This window comes from Octopus bimaculoides, chromosome 4 (genome assembly GCF_046866305.1).
Source record: "Octopus bimaculoides isolate indiv1 chromosome 4, ASM4686630v1, whole genome shotgun sequence".
Classification (NCBI taxonomy): Eukaryota; Metazoa; Mollusca; class Cephalopoda; order Octopoda; family Octopodidae; genus Octopus; species Octopus bimaculoides.
The window spans coordinates 116,017,407-116,041,050 of NC_142931.1; the positions used below are offsets into that span (position 1 = coordinate 116,017,407).

General features: G+C 37.4%; 2 protein-coding genes across 9 annotated transcripts in view; one reads left to right on the top strand and one right to left on the bottom strand.

Moving 5' to 3' along the window:
- The window catches only part of LOC106872116 (PHD finger protein 14), a 62,126-nt gene that overhangs the window by 37,542 nt on the left and 940 nt on the right, over positions 1-23,644 (bottom strand). For 3 of the 8 annotated variants that reach the window (XM_089351202.1, XM_089351197.1, XM_089351200.1), the window contains exons 2-4: positions 6,771-6,942; positions 2,887-3,009; positions 822-1,096 (exon numbers count right to left, since the gene is read on the bottom strand). In XM_089351202.1, the coding sequence (XP_089207328.1) occupies positions 822-1,096; positions 2,887-3,009; positions 6,771-6,834 (462 nt within the window). In that variant the 5' untranslated portion in view covers positions 6,835-6,942. The remainder of the gene's footprint in view (positions 1-821; positions 1,097-2,886; positions 3,010-6,770; positions 6,943-23,644) is intronic. The other 5 variants (XM_089351203.1, XM_089351199.1, XM_089351198.1 and 2 more) reach the window with 4 other exon arrangements.
- On the top strand, positions 6,974-16,201 carry LOC106872125 (cytochrome c oxidase subunit FA4). The gene is made up of 4 exons (XM_014918994.3): positions 6,974-7,220; positions 10,492-10,580; positions 11,905-11,962; positions 15,994-16,201. The coding sequence occupies exons 1-4, from the start codon at positions 7,179-7,181 to the stop codon at positions 16,054-16,056; spliced, it is 252 nt and encodes an 83-aa protein (XP_014774480.1). The 5' UTR covers positions 6,974-7,178; the 3' UTR covers positions 16,057-16,201.

Consider the following 23,644-nt stretch of genomic DNA (forward strand, 5'->3'; position numbering starts at 1 on the left):
GAGTTTAAATATATGTCTTGGGACCATACTTTGGTCTAATTCATATCAAGACACTATACTTTCAAAATAAATAGAAAGAATCTGACACAGCATTTTTTGTTAGTAAACTTCAGACGTATGTAACCTTTCAGAGATATTGTAATCTTTCTATAGGGGGAGATAATTGTTAGCTTTATATAGACAGATGGCTATAACAAGATAAATATAAAAGAAATGGTGAATATGACTGGTGCTTAATTTTATTTTCTTTCAGATTAAGTGAGTGAAAGATGTATCTCACCAGGACAGTACACAAATCTATTAAGGAGCTTCTTCAAAAAGTGTTAGTGCTACATGAACTGTAATACGGTACACAATTTCCTGCTCAGACACACAAGTCTACTTTTTAAATGCACACATTTTCTATAACGTGCAAGTGTACATCATAGTTCATTTACTTAGTGGATTCTCTCATCACTGCTTCGGCAAGCGTGGTGAAGAGGTTTAATAATGTCAGTTCTTGAAGAAATAGAAACAGGATTTCTGGTAACTATTAGGCAGAGAGAGCTACAATATTTGGCGCATGTCATCAGTGCCTAGCATCTCAGTACTTTATATTCAACATAGAAGATTCAATAGGAAATGAGAAAGAGAGAAACTAAGAAGACACTGGTTCTACAACATCATAATATGGACCAGAAGGCCTCTGGCTGAAAATACAACCATGATCAGAATCAAGAATCAATGGAGAGAGAAATATTGCAAGCATCCATTGCCCCTGACCTTCAGCAGTAGGGATGGGAGTAGACAAGACAAGGTAATAAGAAATATAAGTTATTTACATTTACCAGCTGAGTCTCTGGACATTTGTCAAAAGACTTTTCTGTAAAGACATTAACATCAGTTGATTTGTCTTTTTCACTTAACAAAGGACCCATCAATGAACTGAGTGTTGTCGTTTCATCTTCCTCCTCATCATCCTCATCATCATCATCATCGTCGTCGCTTGGCTCATGGGCAGCATCAGGGTACTTGAGTTCAGAACCAGGAACACTCCGATCAGAATCACTTGCATCATCTTCTTCCTTAATAGATATGTCGCTTCCAGAGTCAGATCCTAGAAATAATTAATATCATATATAATTATAAATAAAACATTTTATATATATATATATATATATATATATATATATATATATATATATGTAATGAGTATGTAGGGATAAATTATCCAGGTGAGTACCATCATAGATCTCAGGTATATTCCAGGTTCTAATTAACCACATCAAGTAGTAATAAACATTAATGATTGCTTAGTGTGAGCAATCATGCTGTAATTTTTTTGGTGGGTAAGTTCAGGTTTGCTTCTCTAGATTATGAATATTTTGAAGAGTGTAAATACAGAGACTGTACATCTTCAAATTTTTCTTTTAATTTTATCAATTAAGTTATACAGCATAACTAACTATTAAATTACTACTATAGCCCCAGGTCAACCAAAGCCTTGTGATTCGATCTGGTAGACAGAAACTGAAAAAGGTCTGTTACATATGTATACACACACAGAATCGTTAGCATGCCAAGCAAAATGCTTAGCAATATTTTGTCTGCCATTACGTTCTGAGTTCAAACTCCACTGAGGTCGACTTTGCCTTTCATCCTTTCGGGGTTTATTAAATAAGTACCAGCTATGCACTGGGGGGGGGGGGGGGTCAATGTAATTGACTTAAACCCTTTGTCTGTCCTTGTTTGTCTCCTATATGTTTAGTCCCCTGTGGGCAATAAAGAAATATATATATATATATATATCAAGAGATAATATTTATCTCCACTTAAATATGGATGTTCTATTAGAAGAAACTATACTGCAGTAGTTACCATGAGAGAAACTCTTATATTGGCTTTTGGTGTTTATATCGTTAGCATAGAAATAAATTCCCACCACCTCCATATATACATCATACACATACACACACACGTGTGTGTGTGTATTTATTTCTGTACTTCTTCCTTTTACTCTTGCACTCTCTGTCAATGGTACCATATAACAACAAGAATTATTATTATAGTTAGGCTGGGCTTGTGCCAAAATTTGAAACCATTATTATGGCTATATGAATTATTTATCAATAATTATTAGTAATGAACATTCATCTAACGACTCACACACATAAAAGATTATTGATTATCAATAACTGTGTACAAGGTCGGTGGTCAGTATCATCAGTCACCATATTTACTAGCCAAAACAGTGGACAATCAAGTCAACTCTAGTCTTGTAGTCTTTCCATTTCTTCCAAAGGTCATTTATCAATATTTTATATACCAAGTCTAAAGGGACATAACAAAATACCAGTAAGTACTTATGCTTACCATTGCACCAGATCCCATTTTGTTTAGGACAAATAATGACAAAAAAAAAAAAAAAAAATTTGTGGCCAATACCAGTGTCATGCAGCTGGCACATAAAAAGCACCCTTCAAATGTTGGGTGATATGCTGTGCTTGAGAAGACCCGTCAAGCCAAGTGAAATCATAGTTGTGGCCGATGCCAGTGTTGCATAACTGGTAACTATGCTGGTGACATGTAAAAATCACAGTTTCAAACATTGGGCCTCACACAAGCAGAGACAAGTGACCGAGACCTTTGGTGATATACCATGCTGAGATCGTAGTCATGGCTGATGCCGGTGTTGTGTAACTGATACATGTGCTGGAGGCACATAAAAAGCATCCATTACACTCTTGGACTGGTTGGCATTAGGAAGGGTATCCAGCTGTAGAAACCATGCCAAAGCAGATTGGAACCTGATGCAGCTCCCCAACTTACCAGTTTTCAGCCAAACCGTCCAACCCATGCCAGATGGAAAATAGATGCTAAATGATGATGATGATGATGATGATATACCTTTCACATGTTTTTCAACTTCGAAGTCACTATCGTCTTCACTATCATCTAATCCTCCAAAATCTATCTGTATTAGGTGCTTTTGAACAGGTTTTACACGCCGTTTCCGAGGGTCCCGTTGAACTGAAAAATAATAACAAAATTTAGAAAATAAATAAGATTTTTACAAAATTAATAGAATGACATAAATATATACTTTATATACATATATACATTAATGCCTCGATATGCAAGTTAATTTGTTCCTGGAGACCGCTTGTAAAGCAGAGTAATAATTTCCCATGGTAGTAATGTTATAAATTGTAATTCGGTCTCCGAAAAATATTTTACCTATAAAATTTATAATATTCATAAATAAATGGCAATAAAACAACAATAAGATGTAAAGAATATTTTGTGTAAATAAAAAAGAATGTTAAGATCATTTATAATAAAAAATATTATTATTATAATTGTTTTCTGAATCACTTTCACTCGCACTAGACTTGCACATACCCTCTCACTTGTAGACGTGATCGGCAATTCACAAGCACTTGTAGACATCATGATCATCATCATCCTCGTTTAATGTCCGCTTTCCATGCTAGCATGGGTTGGACGATTTGACTGAGGACTGGTGAACCAGATGGCTACACCGGGCTCCAATCTGATTTGGCAGAGTTTCTACAGCTGGATGCCTCCTGCAGTTGTCTTACTACAAATATAGTATCAGTGGTGCTTTTCCCTGGCACGAACCCAAACTGCATCTCATCTAAACTGACTCTCTCCCTAATTAGTTGGGCTATGACCCTCTCCATGACTTTCATTACCTGATCCAACAACTTGATACCTCTGTAATTATTTGTATCTAAAGCGTCACCTTTACCTTTGTAGCAGTTGACTATGGTGCTGCTACTCCAGTCATTGGGTATGACTCCTTCGTGTATCACCTGGTTCGTAATATGGGTGACTAGGCTATAGCCGACACTGCCAGATATTTTGAGCATCTCTGCAGTGATTCCTGATGGGCCAGGGGCTTTCCCTGTCTTCATACTCTTAATTACTTTATATATCATCATCGTTTAACGTCCACTTTCCATGCTAGCATGGGTTGAACGATTTGACTGAGGACTGGTGAACCAGATGGCTACACCAGGCTCCAATCTGATTTGGCAGAGTTTCTACAGCTGGATGCCCTTCCTAATGCCAACCACTCCGAGAGTGTAGTGGGTGCTTTTACGTGCCACCGGCACGAAGGCCAGTCAGGCCGTACTGGCAATGGCCACACACACACATATATATATATATATATATATATATATATATATACTAGCAGCTAAGCCCGGTTTCACCTAGTCAGTTTGGATGATGTGGCTATAAAACCTGCTCTGTGTAAGCACTCGACTTGTTTGGGCATGCTTACATTAAAAAACAATTTTAGAATGACTTTTTTCTGTCAAAACGCTAAAAATAACTGACCAAGAAAAAAAAAAAAACCCCAAATACTAAGCAAAGATGAACCATCCCATAAATATACACACACACGTGTGTGTATGTGTGCATATATCAACTTATTTGTAATTCTCCTTATAGAAAGGTCCAGGTTATTCATTGTTTGATAGGCTCATGGCTCATGCCCAGACATAATATTTTGTACAGCAGACTCTTCTTCCATTTCCTCAAAGCCTTTAACGTCTCTTGGAGGCACAGCTTCAAGCCATGCTGAGCTCCAAGCAGCATGTAAACAACATACTGAAACCTCCTTCCAAACAGCTACAATCATTAACACTGCTATTGAACTTATTTTTCAAATAGTCTTTTCGGGTCACATCATTGGAAGAAGTGGCCTGAATACATTTTCAAAAGAGAGTCTTTGTATAAAGTTTTTTTTTTGTTGCTTTTTTTACATTTGAAATGACCTGCTGGTACATGAGCATAAGAGAGGAAGTTTTGTTGGTAGGTAGGAATAGCACTTTTACAAAACTAAAGTGTTCTGGTTATTGGTCCATCAAATAATGAGGGTAGGTTGGGTATTATCCATGATTACTATGGCTAATAGGGGAAGAGTGTTGTCTGTGAGGTACTCATGCACAGTGGGGTAAAACACCTCAGATAACCAGTCAGCAAAAAGATCTCTGATCACTCAAACTTTGTGCTTCAACCACCACAAAACACCAAGGTAGTTCTTATAAACGTCTCTGAATGCTCTGGGGTTTTCTGAATGGTAAATGAAAAGACGTTTTACCTTACAGCCCTCAGAAATAAGGTCAACAGGTCTTTCATCAGCCTGACTGAACTCTCCCACTTAATATTCCACAAAGCATCTTCGTTTGTGGTTCGTTAATCAAATTTTAGTTCATCATACGAGTTTAATTTTCTTTAGAAAAAACGTTCGTTATTCAATTTGTTCATTGGAGAACCGGTCATATATGTGAACACAACAGTATATGTGTGGGTATTTTTTAATTGACAAATGTTAGAAAAGTGACTCAAGGGCAGAAAGTCTCATGCATGGTATCTATCAAAAGAAATTGTTAAGCCTTGACTTATTTTTGCAACTTTCTGAATACATACATACATAAACACACACACACACGTGTTTGTACATGTTATATATATTCATATATGGGTTAGTGCCATGCACGAAACTTTCAGCCTTTGAGTCAGTTTGTAACTTCTGTTAATTAGAAAAAAAAAATATATATATATATATATATATATATTCATGTTTAAATATTCACACACATACGTACATATGTGTGTGTGTGTGTGTGTGGAGGTGGGGGAAGAAATAAAGAGATGTTCTGATGTAGTGTTTAACTTTAGAAATATTTAGAGAATTAACCGACTGAAAAATATTGGAGAATGGAAACTGAAACACACACACAAATGCGTAATCAGTAAATGTATAACTACAAAGCCGGTTTTTTTACATTATGCAACATCTTTTATGGCCTATGTCTTCTAATTCTAGTAACCGCGTAAAACTAGTAGGGTTGGAACAAGAATTATATATATATATATATATATATATATATATATATATATATATATATATATATATATATATATATAGCAATAATAAAGTCTGGAAATTTTAATCAATTTTCGATACTGCAGAACTTCATCTTTCAAGAATTACAAGGGTTCTTTTGATGCGTCAATGTTCTGATTAGAAGCACCAATTGGACAGAATTTCAAGAAATTGTCTAATTGATAATAGCATCAGATCTTTTAAAAAATATCAGCATGATTAATAAAGGAAAATAATATAAATCATAGAACAAAGGAATATAAGTATGTCCAGGAGAAATTATTTCTTTGGAACTGCAACAAGCTTCTTGTAATGTTGGACTTAGGTAACCCATGGCTGCGGGTGATTTATCAATCATGTGCAAACTTCAGGCCATTTTCATAAAGGCACAATCTGCTATTGCATAATTTTGTTGATTTTTTTTTTGTTTTTCTTTTTTCATTATTCGAAATTAACCAAATTCTTTAATAATTTTAGAAATCAAACTGAAAGTCAAGTAAAAGCGAAAAAAAAAATGTACTAATTTATTTCTCGAAATGTGATAATCAATTAACAATATTTCAAACTGAAACACTAATTTCTACATTAAAAAAATCAGAACAAAACAATTTTCTATAGAGTTGGTCATAAAAAAAAAGAAACAAGAAACGAACAAAAGGAAAGTTGTATGTGTTTGCTATAAGTTTATCTGTTTTGAGAATAGAGTTAATGATTAGCGAAAGAGGAGATTAGATGCAAAAACAGAAAGGCATTTCCAAGAAATAACCGGCTTTTACCAATTCCATTCCCAAATGTCACAGCAGAAAATTAGAGCCGAAATCCCGTGAGAGTAACAAGAGATGGATGTAAAACAAAGACATAAACTACTTACGCATTGTTTTATATAAAAAGCCCACACTAGGGTCAACACCGTCTATACTTAAATCTTCAGACATTTTATTAGCAATTTTCACAATTCCCAGTTGTTAATATTTTGGTTCAACACATAACATAGTGGTATACATAACCGGAAGTTAACCTCTATAACATCGGAGAAAAAAGACCTAAAATAATTATTTAAGAAAAAAATATATAAAGTCAACATATAAATAGAAAAAAATTAAATCATATCATAAATATTAATTTGATTAAATATTTAGTGCTCATAAAATAACTACTAATATTGTAGTTACTGCAAACCTTAAATCTACCTCCGGTCACTGATCTCATCTGTCGACGTTCGTGGAAGCTTCATCTCTGGTAAATTGTTCAAAGGGGAACTTTTGAATTTCAACTAACAATGAAAGGATTGAGTTTGCAGAGTCTGAAGACTCACCCATCTGTATGTATCTTGGAAACAGTTTTATCTTTGTTAACTATTTTCAGTTATTTTAATTTACCAAGGTCACTCCTCATGTTGATGATAATTTTAGCGAAGGAATATAACACTCATCTGTTTCTATCAAGAATTTTGTTTATCTCGCTATCGTTTTAGGAACATTTCCCCTTATTTTCAGAAAAAAAATCCCAATTAATATTTCCATTAATTAATAAGGTAATAAAATTAACCATCTCACCTCCTCCTTTCCCTCTGCCCTTTACTTTCCCTCTTAAAAGATGTTTTATTTTACACTTCACGCAAAGTTTTTGTTATCTTTTAAAAGTGTTATAATTTTAATTCTGATTACGAAAACGTTTTAAAATGTTGAAAGCACTCCAAGATAGCATTTTCAACATGTGTTTATGTTACAATATTAATTGTTCTTTGTATGAATTTGTCCTAAAGTTGTTTACTTTAACCTCTTACTTCTGTGTCCTTCATGAAGGTTACTTTTGTTAAATATTTTACCTTTTATTTTCATTAATTTATTTTGGAGATGCTAGACTGCGGTCACATCCCCTGTTGTTTGTGTGTGTGTGTGTGTTTTTTTGCTTTTTAGATTAGTGGGTGTGGAGTAAATACTAACTCTCGGTTAAGATGGGATTGGTATGTTTCCAAATTCTAACAAAAGAAAATTTATTTAAAACTAGGCAAATGAAATTAACGTATGGCTTCGATGGGAATTGCAAGATGCTACTGCTAATAATTTAACACAAGCATAGCTAAAGTCCCAATGGGTGGTTGCAAGGAAATATAAGAAAGTACAAAGTTCATCTGCAAACCAATTATTGGGTGTTGGTTACTGATGGTGGTGGTTTAACTCTAAATCAGCCATGATCACCCAGGTATATGATGAAAGAATCAAATAATACCGATGAAAGACCCTCCAGTGTGACCAAGCCGCCGTCTTTTGAAATAACCAGAGCTATATTGTCTCATCATTCTTTTCTTTTTTGAGACGTTAGTGTGTAATTTGAGTGAGAATTTGCTGGCGGCATATCAGGTGGGCGAATTATTTATTCTCAGCTGTTTATATGTCAGATGTCACCATTCCGTGTGTGTGTTGAAGGTTAGAATCTTTTGAAAGGTTATCAAAGATTGTAAGACCTGAGTAGAGAGGATACATGTAATGACGCAATGTTATTGAAAACATTTTCTTGTGCAAGCATTCATTCGAACTGCGAGATTATATAAGCATTTTTTAAAGAATTATTTTCGGTCTTTCGCCGATGTCAGAGACATTATAACAGTCTGCTGATGCAAGAGCATAGAAACATTTTTAACTTTTAAGAACACATCTCAAAGATTGAAAAACCAAGCTGATTGCGACAGCGATGATATTATGTTTTTAGATAAAAGTTTCATTGTAATTGTCTCGATAATAGCAGTACTAGCTAATTAGAAAACTAAAAATGTAAATCTTAAGAACAATGAAAAAGAATTGTTACAAACACTGACCAATTTAAGATGAATGCCTTGAATATGAGATATCCAAATCACAAATAACGAGTGTAAGTGAACTTAAATCCAAGGCCATGAGATCATCATCGTCATCGTTTAAACATCCAGTTTTCCTTCACCTGTTTGCAAGTAGTGTGATATTTCCCCATTGCCAGACATTCTTTTGCAGAATATTAGGAATGACGGTCACCATTTCTGTAACAGTGACACCTGTGTACAACTATCACTTGATGTCAAAATAAGGAGACCCTAGTACTCACACGTACATGTGTATATATATATATATATATATATTATCATCATCATCATCATCGTCGTTTAACGTCCGCTTTCCATGCTAGCATGGGTTGGACGATTTGACTGAGGACTGGTGGACCAGGAGGCGACACCAGGCTCCAATCTGATTTGGCAGAGTTTCTACAGCTGGATGCCCTTCCTAACGCCAACCACTTCGGGAGTGTAGTGGGTGCTTTTACGTGCCACTGGCATGAGGGCCAGTCAGTCGGGTACTGGCAACGGCCACACTTGAAATGGTGTATTACGTGTCACCTGCACAGGAGCCAGTCCATCGGCACTGGCAACGATCTCGCTCGAATGTCTTTTCACGTGCCACTGGCACAAGTGCCAAGAAGGCAACGTTGGTAACAATCTACAGCCACGCTCGAAATATATATACACACAAACACACACACACACACACACACGTGTGTGTGTGTATGTATGTATAACAGACTTCTTTCATTTTCTGCCAACCAAATTTACTTACATGGTTTTGGGCAGCTCAGGGCTATACTGGAAGACACTTGCCCAAAGTGCCTTCGCAGTGGCAGTGAATCTTAAACTAAGTGGTTGGGAAGCAAGCTTCTTAAACACATAACTGTGCCTATCTCTTTAGCCATTCCTGAGATATCAGCTGAAAATTGCTGGATTTTCTACAAATGAAGTGGAAAACTATTAAGTATTTTCCAAGACTATCAAGAAAGAACAAAGATGAATATTTTCATGTGTAAATAGTACATTGTTAGCATCAGAGGTAGATATGAACTTAAACTTTTGAAAGAGCTTATGTGTGGAAAATTAAATTCTCCTGTGCTAATTTTTAAAATTTTCATTGAGAGTCCTGATTTACAGATCACCTTGTGATGAAGGAAAGATGAAATAGCATCCCAACCACATAGTTCTGGGTTCAGTCCCATTGCTTGGAATCTTCTACTTTAGTCCCATTTTGACCAAAGCTTTGTAAGTGGATTTGGTAGGTGGAAACTGAAAGAAGTCTGTGATATGTTTGTGTGTGTTTTAGTGTTTATGTTTGTTCCTCACCACTGCTTGACATTTGGTGTTGGTTTGTTTACATCCCCATAACTTAGTGATTTTGCAAAAGAAACAGTAGAATAAGTACCAGGCTTTAAAAAAAAAAAAAAAGCACTGGGGTTGAGTTGTTTGACTAAAAGCCCTTTAAGGTGGTGCCCCTGTATGGCTGCCATCCAATGATCAAAACCACCCTTGGTTCTTTGATACTAAATTTATCTAAATTTAAACCTATCAAAATTTCATGTGTTCCAAAATTATTTTCACTAAATTCGTCATTATTTTCAAAATTAATTGAAACAAAGGTTGTGTATTTCTACAGAAATCTGGTAACAATAGGGTTATCATCATCATCACTACTAGCATCATCATCGTTTAACATTATTTTCTGAAAAAAAAACGAAAATTATTTTGATGTTTAATGAAATTAAGTAAACTAACATGTTAACTGAAAATTTTTCAGCTGGTACCTCTCTATGTGTTCGTTGGTGCTGGAATGGCGGGTGCCTTTTTTTACATTACAAGGTTAGCCACAAGGTCTCTTGATGTCAGGTTAGTAGTCTTTTACTTTATTTTTATTTTTTTAACACAACGCATGATTGCTATATTAATGTGGTTATGAGTAAAATCAGTGTGTACTCATACTGGATTCCTGGAAGCAATATTATATTAGTACAGAGAGGTTTCTCATTTTGTGTTATGTCTTGTTTTACTTCTCTTCTTTTCAACAGTAGCATGACCTTGTAAAAACACAAGATTGGATTGATAAGTAGTTTATAATAATAATCATCATCATCGTTTAATGTCCACTTACTATGCTGGTATGATACAGAGCTGAACCCGGAGCCATATATTTGGAAAGCAAGCTTCTTACAAGTGCTTTGATATGTTTAAATATATTGATATCATATGCAGTCTCTTGAGAGCCTTTTTTCTGATTTACCAGTGATTATCCACTCTGATAGATGCTTACAGTAGTTGTAGCAAGCTGTTGTTGTGAAGCAGCTATTTTTATGAATCGGTCTCCAGGAATAGAACATCTTCAGGCTGTTTTATTTAAGAAAAATATCTTAGTATTTTGGTATTAATATTTCTTTGATGTAAAATTAGTGTTTCACTTGGTGGTACTTTCCATCACTTGCTCTCGTGGCCTGAAACCTCAACTGGTCATTTATATTGACCAAAATAAGAATGGCTCCAAATTTAATTGAAACTCACTTTTTTTTTAATGTTTTTGACTATCCCATCACCCCACATGTTCATATATATATATTCATAAAGGCCTTTAACATATTCTGAAACAGGGTGTTGCTAATGTAGTATAATATAGTACATAGTACATAATATTGAAACACTACTTATCTCTGGAAATCCAAATCACAGTATCCTCTTTTGAGCAGTTTCTAAACATCTTAACTCTTATGACCTTTCATCATATCTAGATTAAGATTTCTCAACTACAAAAAAATTTGGCCCCTGACATATCTGGCTCTTTATATAGTTTTGAAATTCTGCACTATAGAATATTGATCCAAGTTTGGCAAAAAATTGAATACATGAAAAGGCTGTTGCTTGATAAGCAAACTTTCCATCACAAATTTTCTCTTCAGCCAACCCAGGCCATCTCAGCTTGAACATGTTATCTACTGGTACTCATTTTGTCATATTTCCTGCTCTTTATACCTTGGTCAAGCTTTCTTTAGAATTTCATCCTTCTCTTGAAATGTAACTATTTACAGCTTCTCATCTGTTATTATTGGTGATTCAAATTTACTCATTCATCATAGATTATAATCAAATTGAAGATATGAAAATAATCATAAATTATCTTGTTTTGTAAGTTAACATTTTCTTTCTTCTTTGTATTCTCTAAAAGCTGGACAAAGAGCACTGAACTCCCATGGACTCAAGTGTCCCCTACACATCAGTATAAGGTAAAATCATTCTTTCTTTAACTCTGTTGGTACCAAGTTATCTGAAACCATCCTTGGACATTTTGATACAAATCTCTTGTTTTAAAGTGATCTATAGGCGCAGGAGTGACTGTGTGGTAAGTAGCTTGCTTACCAACCACATGGTTCTGGGTTCAGTCCCACTGCGTGGCACCTTGGGCAAGTGTCTTCTACTATAGCTTCGGGCTGACCAAAGCCTTGTGAGTGGATTTGGTAGACAGAAACTGAAAGAAGCCTGTTGTATATATGTATATGTATGTCTGTGTTTGTCCCCCCAACATCGCTTGACAACCGATGCTGGTGTGTTTACGTCCCCATAACATAGCGGTTCAGCAAAAAGAGACCGATAGAATAAGTACTAGGCTTACAAAGAATAAGTCCTGGGGTCGATTTTGTCGACTAAAGGCGGTGCTCCAGCATGGCCGCAGTCAAATGACTGAAACAAGTAAAAGAGTAAATTAAATCCTTCCATCAAAATTTCATGTTAATTTATATTGCAAACATCAACTTAATAGTGACAAAGTTATTTTAATAATTTTTGATTATTTTAAAAATTAAACAAAGGTGGTGTGAGTGACCATAAACATGAGAACAAAAAGTTTAACCTTTTGGTGTTCTGATTACTCTGTCAAATGTAATGCTTATTTATTCATATTGTTTGAAATTAATCCTTCATTATCTTGTGGCTTAGAGATTTCAATGATGTAATTGCTTATTTTCAAAATAACATTGTAGGTAGGTGTGATAGGCCAGACACAGCTGGTTTAAATGCTAAAGGGTTAATCATCAGAGACAAACTGATAGACATTTGTTTTTTCTGAGCAAAATGCTATTGTCCATCTCTGTTACTTTAGTTCTCCTAAATCTCAAGGATTGATTATCGGATTATCTGCAAATATAGCCTAGCAATCGATCTAGTGAGAAATTTCTCTCTCATCTGCTTATTAACTTAAAGTTGAAACCACACACTGGCTCTCTGAAAATTGTTTAGGAAATGCTTGTTATTTTTAACTATGCTAGAATTTAATACAAACAAAAGATTTTTGATGCTTAATTAAATTAGTTATTTATTAACAACTAGCTGTTGCACCCGGCATTGCTTGTGTTTTGCGTGTTGAAGTTAAGCCCACCTCTGACTTTGTATTGAAATCTTCTACGTTCTCTGTGCAACTATTACTCATTAAGATGTTATATCTGGTTCAGCATAGATTTTACCTGGTTAATGCTTTTGACATACTCCTACATACTGGACCATCTGAAATCGCAGTCAAACTTTTGGGTGTAGCTTGCCCTGTTGAGAGTGATGTTTGTTTATTTCTCTCCCCTTAATGCCACCCTCTGTACAAAATTGATCAATGTGTCCACTCTCAGCACAATCTGAAGAAAAGTGTTAAGGTTATGTCAGAAAATAGAATCCATGTGACCATTTACATGAAAATATCCCATTGACTTTTAAATCTCAATGCATTATATGAATAATTGGTGTTTCATATGTCGAAGTGCTTAATTTTATTCATGGGTCAATTTTATTCATTATTTTATTGTGAGTGAATTTTGATGAGTTCTGCCTTTCACCAGTTTAATTTTAATTCTACCATATGACTCTGACCATAAACTTTACCTAAATGTCAAATTTCATCAAAATCTGATGATTTCTTAAAATCCCCCATTCATGCACAATTATTGATTATTTTTTTCTAACTCTCTTCCTTCCGTGTTCTGTCACTAACCTCCTCCTTCCCAAGACACTCATATCCCTCCATTGATCATGCCTCCAATCTTGTTCCATTCACTGCATTCATCTCTAAGCATCTGTCACTCTCCTTTTATACTCTAAAAAAGAGCTTATCCGTCCCCGCTTCCAGATTCTTGCTATTTTCTCCTATACTCATGTACTTGTGGAGGCGCAATGGCCCAGTGGTTAGGGCAGTGGACTTGCGGTCATAGGACCGCGGTTTCGATTCCCAGACCGGGCGTTGTGAGTGTTTATTGAGCGAAAACACCTAAAGCTCCACGAGGCTCCAGCAGGGGATGGTGGCGAACCCTGCTGTACTCTTCCACCACAACTTTCTCTCACTCTTTCTTCCTGTTTTTGTTGTGCCTGTAATTCAAATGGTCAGCCTTGTCACGCTGAATATCCCCGAGAACTCTGTTAAGGGTACACGTGTCTGTGGAGTGCTCAGCCACTTGCACGTTAATTTCACGAGCAGGCTGTTCCGTTGATCGGATCAACTGGAATCCTCGACGTCGTAAGCGACAGAGTGCCAACAACATGTACTTGTATCTTAAAAGTATGCTCTAACACTTCATCACCACCTTCATTGTCTTCTTCACAGCTATTCCCACTCACCTTATATAATGTTGGGCAGCCATGCATCACCTTTATAACAAGACAGTTGTACCTGTCCGTCTGTCATACTTAAGCCTCTCGACACCTGGCATAAAGCCACCACTCTTTCTACTATAACCCCACTCAGTTGAGGGGTCTTTTTCTTTGTTTAAAAGGGATAAACTTGGCCACCAATGTAAAAGCAGATCCAAATGGACTAAGTATATAATACAATATTTTTCTTGGGTGCATTAGAAAAAGGGATTCTGGACATTTCTATTGTTCACCTTTATAATAAATATTTCTTACATAATAATTTTAGAAGTGGCAAAAAAAAGGGAAAGAAGATATTTGCTTTTCTCAAGGCTATGAGGAGAAAATATCACCATGGCTGTGTGGTAATTAGCTTGCTTACCAACCATGTGGTTCCGTGTTCAGTCCCACTGCGTGGCACCTTGGGCAAGTGTCTTCTACTATAGCCTCAGACTGACCAAAGCCTTGTGAGTGGATTTGGTAGACGGAAACTGAAAGAAGCCTGTCGTATGTATGTATGTATATATATATATATATATATATATATATAATACATACAAAAATAAGAGGAATGACCAGCAAAAGTGAATATGCTAGACCACTGGTTTTAATTGATTAATATCAATTTCTACCCTCATTAATAAATTTTATATATATATATATATATATAATATGTTTGTGTTTGCCCCCCCCCCCCATCGCTTGACAACTGATGCTGGTGTGTTTACATCCCCATAACTTAGCGGTTTGGCAAAAGAGACCAATAGAATAAGTACTAGGCTTACAAAGAATAAGTCCTGGGGTCAATTTTCTCGACTAAAGGCAGTGCCCCAGCATGGCCACAGTCAAATGACTGAAACAAGTAAAAGAATAAAAGAAAGAATCATCTCTAGGGTTCATTATCATTGTTAGCATTTCAGCATTTAAAAAATTTCTCTCCCCCCTCACTCACTCTCTCTTTCTCTCTCTTTCTCTCTCTCTCTTTCTCTCTCTCTCTTTCTCTCTCTCTCTCTCTCTCTCTCTCTATATATATATATATATATATATATATATATATATATATATATATATTTCGTTTTTGTATCTGTATGCGTGTATTAATCATATTGGTGTAATGGCTCTCTCTAGACAAAAAATATACACTCACACACACACAGTGTGTAGAACACAAAGTGTGGTAGAGATATTGCAGAATAGGATTTAGATGGATGAGAACTTGAAGTCCCAACTCCTTCATCCATGACTAGTGCCTCCACTGTTAAAAGTTAGATAAAAGAATGATCCTTGTTGAGCTGTTATGGAGGTAACAAGAAAGATAAACACAAATGAACCTTATGCAAATAATTACATGGAATACAAAATACAGAATAAGGAATAAAGTAAACCAAAGAGATTGTGTAATAGTCTATTACATGACTCCATTTGTTTACTTTATTCCATGCTCTGTATATTTTATTCTATGTAGATATTCACATTAAGCCTACTTCTGTTTATCTGCCTTTCTAACCCTCTCCATATATATTCATATATTCCTGTTGACATAGATAATCTACTATCTGGCACATTGCCACTCCTTGAAATGTTTATTTGATATATGCCAAATTCATAAACTTTCATTTCCTCTTTTATTTTTTTAATTTGTATTTTTCAGTTCTATTCACCAAATATAAAGTACAGTGAACTAAAACACCCCGAAGAACGACCAGACATTTAAATTAATTATGTCTTAGGACAAATGAGCAAGCAGCATTAGGAACTTTCGACAAGATCTTTGGGTTTTTTTTGTTTTTTTGCAAATCTAATTAGTTATACAATTGTTGTACATCAATAATAAAAGATCTTTCGTGAACCAATCCTAATATTTCTCTTTTGTTATTTTCTACAAGCATTAATTGTTGACCTTGTTAAATGAAGGCAAAAGAAATAACAAATTTCAAGCCCACTATCTATGAATAGTTAGTGGGCTGTCCTGTGTATCACATATGAGATTCCTTGTCATCCATGCATCATAAATGATACACATTCCTAATTTTTTTTCAACTTCCAAAGTAACAGGGGACATTTTAAAAGAAAACTTTGTTACTCAGAACATATAAAACAAGCGCTAACTAAAAATTTCAGAACAAACTTGTAAAAGTGCTTTGGTTAGACAAAGAACCAGGACAGAGGAATTTATTAACGGTCTGGTGGGTGTGAGTGGTAGTGTCAGGCTGTTCTGTTTATGCCTGTTTTAAAACTTTTGAACTGGATAACCATGACTTTGCCAAGCTTTGTCTTTCTTTGGTTGAACACCATAAACCTATCATTGGTGTCTTATACATGCATGTATGTGTGTGTGTATATATATATTGTTTGTTGTTGGCACTCCGTCGCTTACGACGTCGAGGGTTCCAATTGATCCTATCAACGGAACAGCCTGCTCGTGAAATTAACATGCAAGTGGCTGAGCACTCCACAGACACGTGTACCCGTAATGTAGTTCTCGGGGATAATCAGCGTGACATGGCTGACCCTTTGAATTACAGGCACAAGAGAAACGGAGTAAGAGTGAGAGAAAGTTGTGGTGGAAGAGTACAGCAGGGTTCGCCACCATCCCCTGCCGGAGCCTCGTGGAGCTTTAGGTGTTTTCGCTCAATAAACACTCACAACGCCCGGCCTGGGAATTGAAACCGAGATCCTACGACCACGAGTCCGCTGCCCTAACCACTGGGCCATTGCGCCTCCAAACATATATACACACACACACACACATACAAACACGTAATATAATTTTGAAATTACAAACGTCTAGCCACTTGAGACTTGTGAGTCCTCTCTCTTCATGATCCTAGCGGACAAAATGGAAAAGGCGTTGCCCTGGTAGATGGTGAGGGAGACATACTGGAACATCCACTCTTGGTTCATGGGGTTCACATTTGCTGATAGTCATCTCTGCCCTGATAGCAGTGATGTAGTGTAGGACCCAAGAACACTGCCACAGGCTTGACCACAAATGTCAGAGAGCAGCTGATACTTTGACAATTTGCCCTTTTCAGCTTGATGAGCAGCAAAGCCTGGGCTGGTGCTAAACACCAGGTTGCTGCTCAAAAACACAGACACCAAGCCTTGGGAAAACACCAATGTGTAAATAATTGCTATTCAACTGAGTGCCGGTTGAGAGTGATGACACTATTGTGGGGCTGGGAGGCTGAGTGGAAACATGCCAGATGGTACACCTGGTTGTCTGATCAAGCTACACTGGATGGCATTATATTTGTTTTGACAGGATTGGGGGGTCTACAAAGGGGAGAAGGAAATGGATATCTGCAGGGGGTGAAGGAAGAGCTGGTTTCATGTCAGGGTCAATTGCATCTAAGGAAGTAATGATTGCACACTGAGACAAGCCATGAAGTCCTCTGCATCATAATTAATATGCATGATCTCTGACTTGGACAAGTTGATCTGAAGGCCAATGTTCGCCAGAGTGGGAACTATCGATCAGAAATCAAGGCAGACACTTTCTGTGAACATCTCATTGTCCGGTTACCAGATGTTGAAAGCAGCTGTGATGATCTGAGCAATGCTGTCCACCCTGAAAGCAAAGAGATGGGGGTGGGGGTCCAGTGGATCATCCTGTTGGACGTCAGTCAAGAGGTGTATGACCTTATCTGCTATGAGGAACATGCTCAGAGACCCATATAATAGGCAAGGCAGTGGGTAGGCAGACAGGCAGGCCTAAAGCAAGTGGTCATGGTGCAGAGAGTTGAAGGTATTTTTCATGTCAAGCTTAATGAAGTGCCTAGGATCACTTGATGCTGGCTGAGTAGGACAGTCATCAAAGAACTGTCTTGCAGTGTGGGCAGCTCCCTTGCACCTGCTGGCTGCACCAGGCTGAGTTTCTTGCCTAGTTCAGATGTGAGAGACCTGCAGGTGACCTTGGTTGCAAGCCTCCAAAAGACATTGCCCACAGCAATGAGGCATATGCCACCATCCTTCTTCATGAGAGCTTTTATGTGGATTGAAAAGATTATGTGGCTTGGAAATAAGGGTCCAGGGTACCGTAAATAAACTCATTAGTGAGAGCCATAATTGTATGCAGCAGGTGCATCCAGCTTCGGCAGTAAGGGGAGACATCAAATTTTTGAGATGGTTGGGTCAGAGATCATCAATGTCTCTGTTGTTAGTGGCAGGTAAGCCTTCAGAGCAGAGAGGATGTCTTTCTTGGAGGCCATGTATTGTAACTGAGAGTTGGGTAGAGCTATGGGTCTGGTCTGCAGATGGCTCAGGATGTTTGAGCTAAAGGGTGGCCAAGACCTCCTTGATAAAATAGAGGACGGTTTATTCAGAAACTACTCTGATGGCAGCTGAGACATCACCCTCATTGTGTTTGTTTATCCACTTGTACGAATGCTTTGAGCTAGTGTCAGAGGTGGAGGACTGCAGGCTCATGAATGAATGGAGTGCAGCATGTTCAGACACACTGGACATGAGCGCCTGCTGCCTGAATGTCAAAATGTTGACCCAGATGAAAATTTTTGACAGGCCACCTTGATCAGCACCTTTATTGAGGAGGCTGATTGCAACTAGAGCAATATATAATAGTCAGTTCCAATCACTGAGTTGACCAGAGTCCAAAGCTATACCAACTGAAGATGTGTTGGCATCAACCACCAGCACTCAGGTCGCTTTCAGGATCTCAAGAAGGATGTTTCGAAGCTTCCTGAGCCAGGTGATATTGGACATTGAGCAGGCATGCTGTTTTGTTCAAGGGTGTGGTGGATGACTGCAGGTGTACAGCTGAGGGGAATAGGCAACTGCTGCATCTCTACGTCGCGTGCACATTCAAGGTCTGTCGTGTGAGGCCAACTCAGGAGAAATGATGGGAGCAACCACACCCTGAGCAGTTCACACCTCTTCTACCTGTTACAATAAAAGGGAAGAGACAAACCTGAAAGAAAAGTTTTAGATATTCGAAATCTTGCCCCCTTTTTTCCCTTTCCTTCTCTTTTTTCTTTTACCCCGTGTTAAGCACAATACTCGCATGGGATCTGCTTGTCCAGTGAATTTCAACTATTTTTATGTGTAAATGGTGAAGGCATGTGGCTTAGTGGTTAGGGTATAGGCTCATGATCATGAGGTTGTGAGTGCAATTTCCAGTGACGCGTCGTGTCCTTGAGCAAGACACTTTATTTCACGTTGCTTCAGTCCACTCAGCTGGTAAAAATGAGTAGTACCTGTATTTCAAAGGGCCAGCCTCGTCACACTCTGTGTCACGCTGAATCCCACTGAGAACTACGTTAAGGGTACACGTGTCTGTGGATTACTCAGTCACTTGCACGTTAATTTCACGAGTAAGCTGTTCCGTTGATCGTATCAGCTGGGACTCTCGTCGTCGTAACCGACGGAGTGCTCTTTTGTGAAGGCGCAATGGCCCAGTGGTTAGGGCAGCGGACTTGCGGTCGTAGGCTCGCGGTTTCGATCCCCAGACCGGACGTTGTGAGTGTTTATTGAGGGAAAACACTTAAAGCTCCACATGGCTCCCGCAGGAGGTGGCGGCGAACCCTGTTGTACTCTTTCACCACAACTTTCTCTCACTCTCTCTTCCTGTTTGTGTTGTACCTGTATGTCAAAGGGCTAGTGTGTCACGGTGAATCTACCCGAGAACTACAGTAAGGGTAAACATGTCTGTGGAGTGCTCAGCCACTTGCACATTAATTTCACAAGCAGGCTGTTCTGTCGATCAGATCAACTGGAACCCTCGTCATCATAACCGACGGAGTGTCACAATGTGTAAATTAATTGCAGAAGCAATGTATGCAAGGGAGATAACTTCTGAGGGCTTATAATGTGAATCATGTGAAATGTTTAATTGGTAGCACACACACTCGTAAAAAAAAAAAAAAAAAAAAGACTTCGGAATGTGTAACAATAGCTAACATTCAAAACGACCTCTTGCATGAAATGATGCCAAGTCAAGAAACTGGAAAATTTGATGCATTGCAAATCTTTTCTAACACGTACTAGCTAGTATATACAAACGAGTTCAAACAATATATCTAATGATAATTCTAATTTTGGCTCAAAGCCCGAAAATTTGAGTTGTGGGGAGCAAGTCGATTACATCAACCCCTCTACTTACCCAGCCCGAAATGATGAAAAGAAAAGTAAGCCTTGTTAGAATTTTAACTCAGAAGGTAAAAAACCAGAAGAAATGCTACAGAGAAGTTTGTTTGAAATGCTAACAATTCTTCCAGCTTGCTGCTATCTGTTCATGAAAATACTAATAATAAGAGAGTATTGTAGTTCGCTCGAAGCATTGTGTATTGTTTGTAAAGAATAAAAAGTTTAGAATGGTATAACAATGCACTATAGAACAAAAAATGGACTATATACCTGTTGTAACTTGGTTATCTATAGTCCGATGATATTTCGGAATTACAATTCCTTCTTCAGATCTTATTTGCTGGAGTCTAGAGACTAATAATAAGCTTATTGTATATAATGAGATGTGCTACAACTCGTTGGAAAAGTGTAAAGGCGGGGTACAGAAAGGGGTAATAAATCAAATAAACAAAGGTATCAATAATAGCCTAATAGATCACAAAAAGACAAAAATGAATTGTAAAAAAGCCATAAAGAGGAAAAGGTATGTTGAATAATGTCTGAATTTTGGGAAGCGTGCAATTTTTGAAGGAAGCAGTACCCTGACAGGTAACAACCAATATGGATAGTTTATTCCATGCTTTGACAGTTCTGAGCATGAAACCATGTTTCCTGAGGTCATGGGTGCTATGCAATGCCCGGTCTGGGAATTGAAACCGCAAGCCTACGACTGCAAGTCCACTGCCCTAACCACTGGGCCATTGCGCCTTCACAAAGGAGCACTCCGTCGGTTACGACGACAAGAGTCCCAGCTAATACGATCAACGGAACAGCTTGCTCATGAAATTAACGTAAACATGAATTAGACTACCATCATGAGCTATGTATATATTGGTTTTAAATTTTGGCGCAAAGCCTACAAATTCAAGGGAGGGGGTAAGTCGATTACATCGACCCCAGTGCTAAACTGGTGCTTATTCTATCGACCCCCAAAAAGGGACGACAGGCTAGGTTGACCTTGGCAGAATTTGACCTCTGAATGTAAAGATGGACGAAATGCCACTAAGCATTTTTGCCCAACGCAGTAACAATTCTGCCAGCTCGCTGCTTTCATGAGCTCTAAATATATAATTAACTATAGGCAAGAAAGTTTTAAGCATTTCAGCTTACCTATTGAGCTACAGATGCAAAGTACTTTGTTAATTTAATGTCCGTTTTTTTTTTTGTTGTCATATGTATATATATATGTGTGTGTGTGTCTGTGTTTGTACCCCCAACATCGCTTGACAACCGATGCTGGTGTGTTTACGTCACCGTAACTTAGCGGTTCGGAAAAAGAGACCGATAGAATAAGTACTAGGCTTACAAAGAATAAGTCCTGGGATCGACTTGCACGACTAAAGGCAGTGCTCCAGCATGGCCACAGTCAAATGACTGAAACAAGTAAAAGAGTATTGTTTAGAATGTGGAAATGTGTATGATAGACTGCAGTTCTATTAGAGTTAATGTTATGTAGTCTTGAGTTGAGTATCTACTTTGCTTTCTTCTGTGGAAAATTTTTTATTTGTTCAAGTCAGTTTACTAATACTCGTACTCCGTGTTCCATGAGGAAAGAGCAAAATAAAGTAAAGAGATCATACACTAATTAGCATTGAATAATTCTTTCTGAAATACATCATCAAAATTTCTTAGTGTTATAAAGAATTATGTAGACTAGCTCTGCTGTTTAACAGACATTTATCACCATCAATAGTTAATGTCCGTTTTCCATGCTGGAATGGGTTGGATGGTATAACAGGATCTAAGAAGCCATAGGACAGCACTGGGCTCCAATGCTGGCTTTGACATGTTTTCTATAACTAGATGCCCTTCCTAACACCAGCCTCTTTACATTATATCTATTGCTTTTTTTCGTAACCCCAGCACTAATGAGATCGCCAAGTAACTTGCAAGACAAAGTAAAGAAAGGGAAAAAAAAAACTCTTGACTGAGTGAGGGGTATATCTGAGAGAGTGGGAGGTAGCTTTAAGCCAGGTGTTGAAGGCTACAGTAAGAGAGAAAGCATAGAAAAGTGGGCATAGAAATGATGGATGACTGATGATAAACATACACACATACATGCATACATACATTTCAAATTTTAGCACAAAGCCAGCAATTTTGGGGAAGTGGGGAAGTTGATTACATTGACCCCAGTGTTCAACTGCTACTTATTTTATCAACCCTAAAAGGATGAAAGGCAGCCTTGGCAGAATTTGATCTCAGAACATAAATATGGGTAAAAATTCTGCTAAGCATTTTACCCAGTATGCTAATGATTCTTATTTCTTTATTGCCCACAAGGGGCTAAACATAGAGGGGGCAAACAAGGACAGACAAATGGATTAAGTCTATTACATCGAACCCAGTGTGTAACTGGTACTTAATCTATCGACCCCGAAAGGATGAAAGGCAAAGTCAACTTCGGCGGAATTTGAACTCAGAATGTAACGGCAAACAAAATACCGCTAAGCATTTCGCCCGCCATGCTAATGATTCTACCAACTCGCTGCCTTATGCTAATGATTTGTCACCAGTATGCTAATAATTCTGCCAGCTTACTGCCTTTATACATGCAAACATATTGACAAGAAGTAAGCTACTGACAGCCTATATAATCATATAATGAGTCATCGAATCAACTTATGTGATGTGTCAAGGGTATATTTGCCTTTCAAAACATCTCTCTCTCTCTCTCTTTTAATTTGAAAGATATGGGCTACTATTTAATATTACAAGTTCAAAGGAGTGAAGTTGGGAAGTAAAAATGCATCACAGACACTGTTTGTTGAAAGCTTACTCTCTGAGGGAAAAGATTTTCTCTCCAGTGAAGGACAGATTATATTATGCTTGTGTATCAAGTGCAATATTATATGGGAGTAAAACAAGGACAATAATTATGAAGAATTGCGCTGACACTAGAAATGAATTAGGGACGCATGTTCTATTTGATGTGTAATGTTAGCATGCATAAATGATGGAGCACAAATGAACTGAGAGAAAAATAATGTGTGTATGTGCGTGCATATGTGATGTGTCATCATCATCATTTAACATTCACTTTTCCATGCCTGCATGGGCTGAATGGTGATTATGGAGGCAGATTTTCTATACTCAGATACCTTTCCTGTCACTAATCCTTTCTTGTTTCACAGCAACTCTTTTACTTGTTCCAGTCATTT

Excerpts from the sequence above, each read along its gene's own strand:
- LOC106872125 (XM_014918994.3), top strand. The coding sequence starts at position 7,179 with ATGAAAGGATTGAGTTTGCAGAGTCTGAAGACTCACCCATCT. Across the intron at positions 7,221-10,491 it reads GTCTGAAGACTCACCCATCT|CTGGTACCTCTCTATGTGTT; the intron begins GTATGTATCTTG and ends AAAATTTTTCAG. Across the intron at positions 10,581-11,904 it reads ACAAGGTCTCTTGATGTCAG|CTGGACAAAGAGCACTGAAC; the intron begins GTTAGTAGTCTT and ends ATTCTCTAAAAG.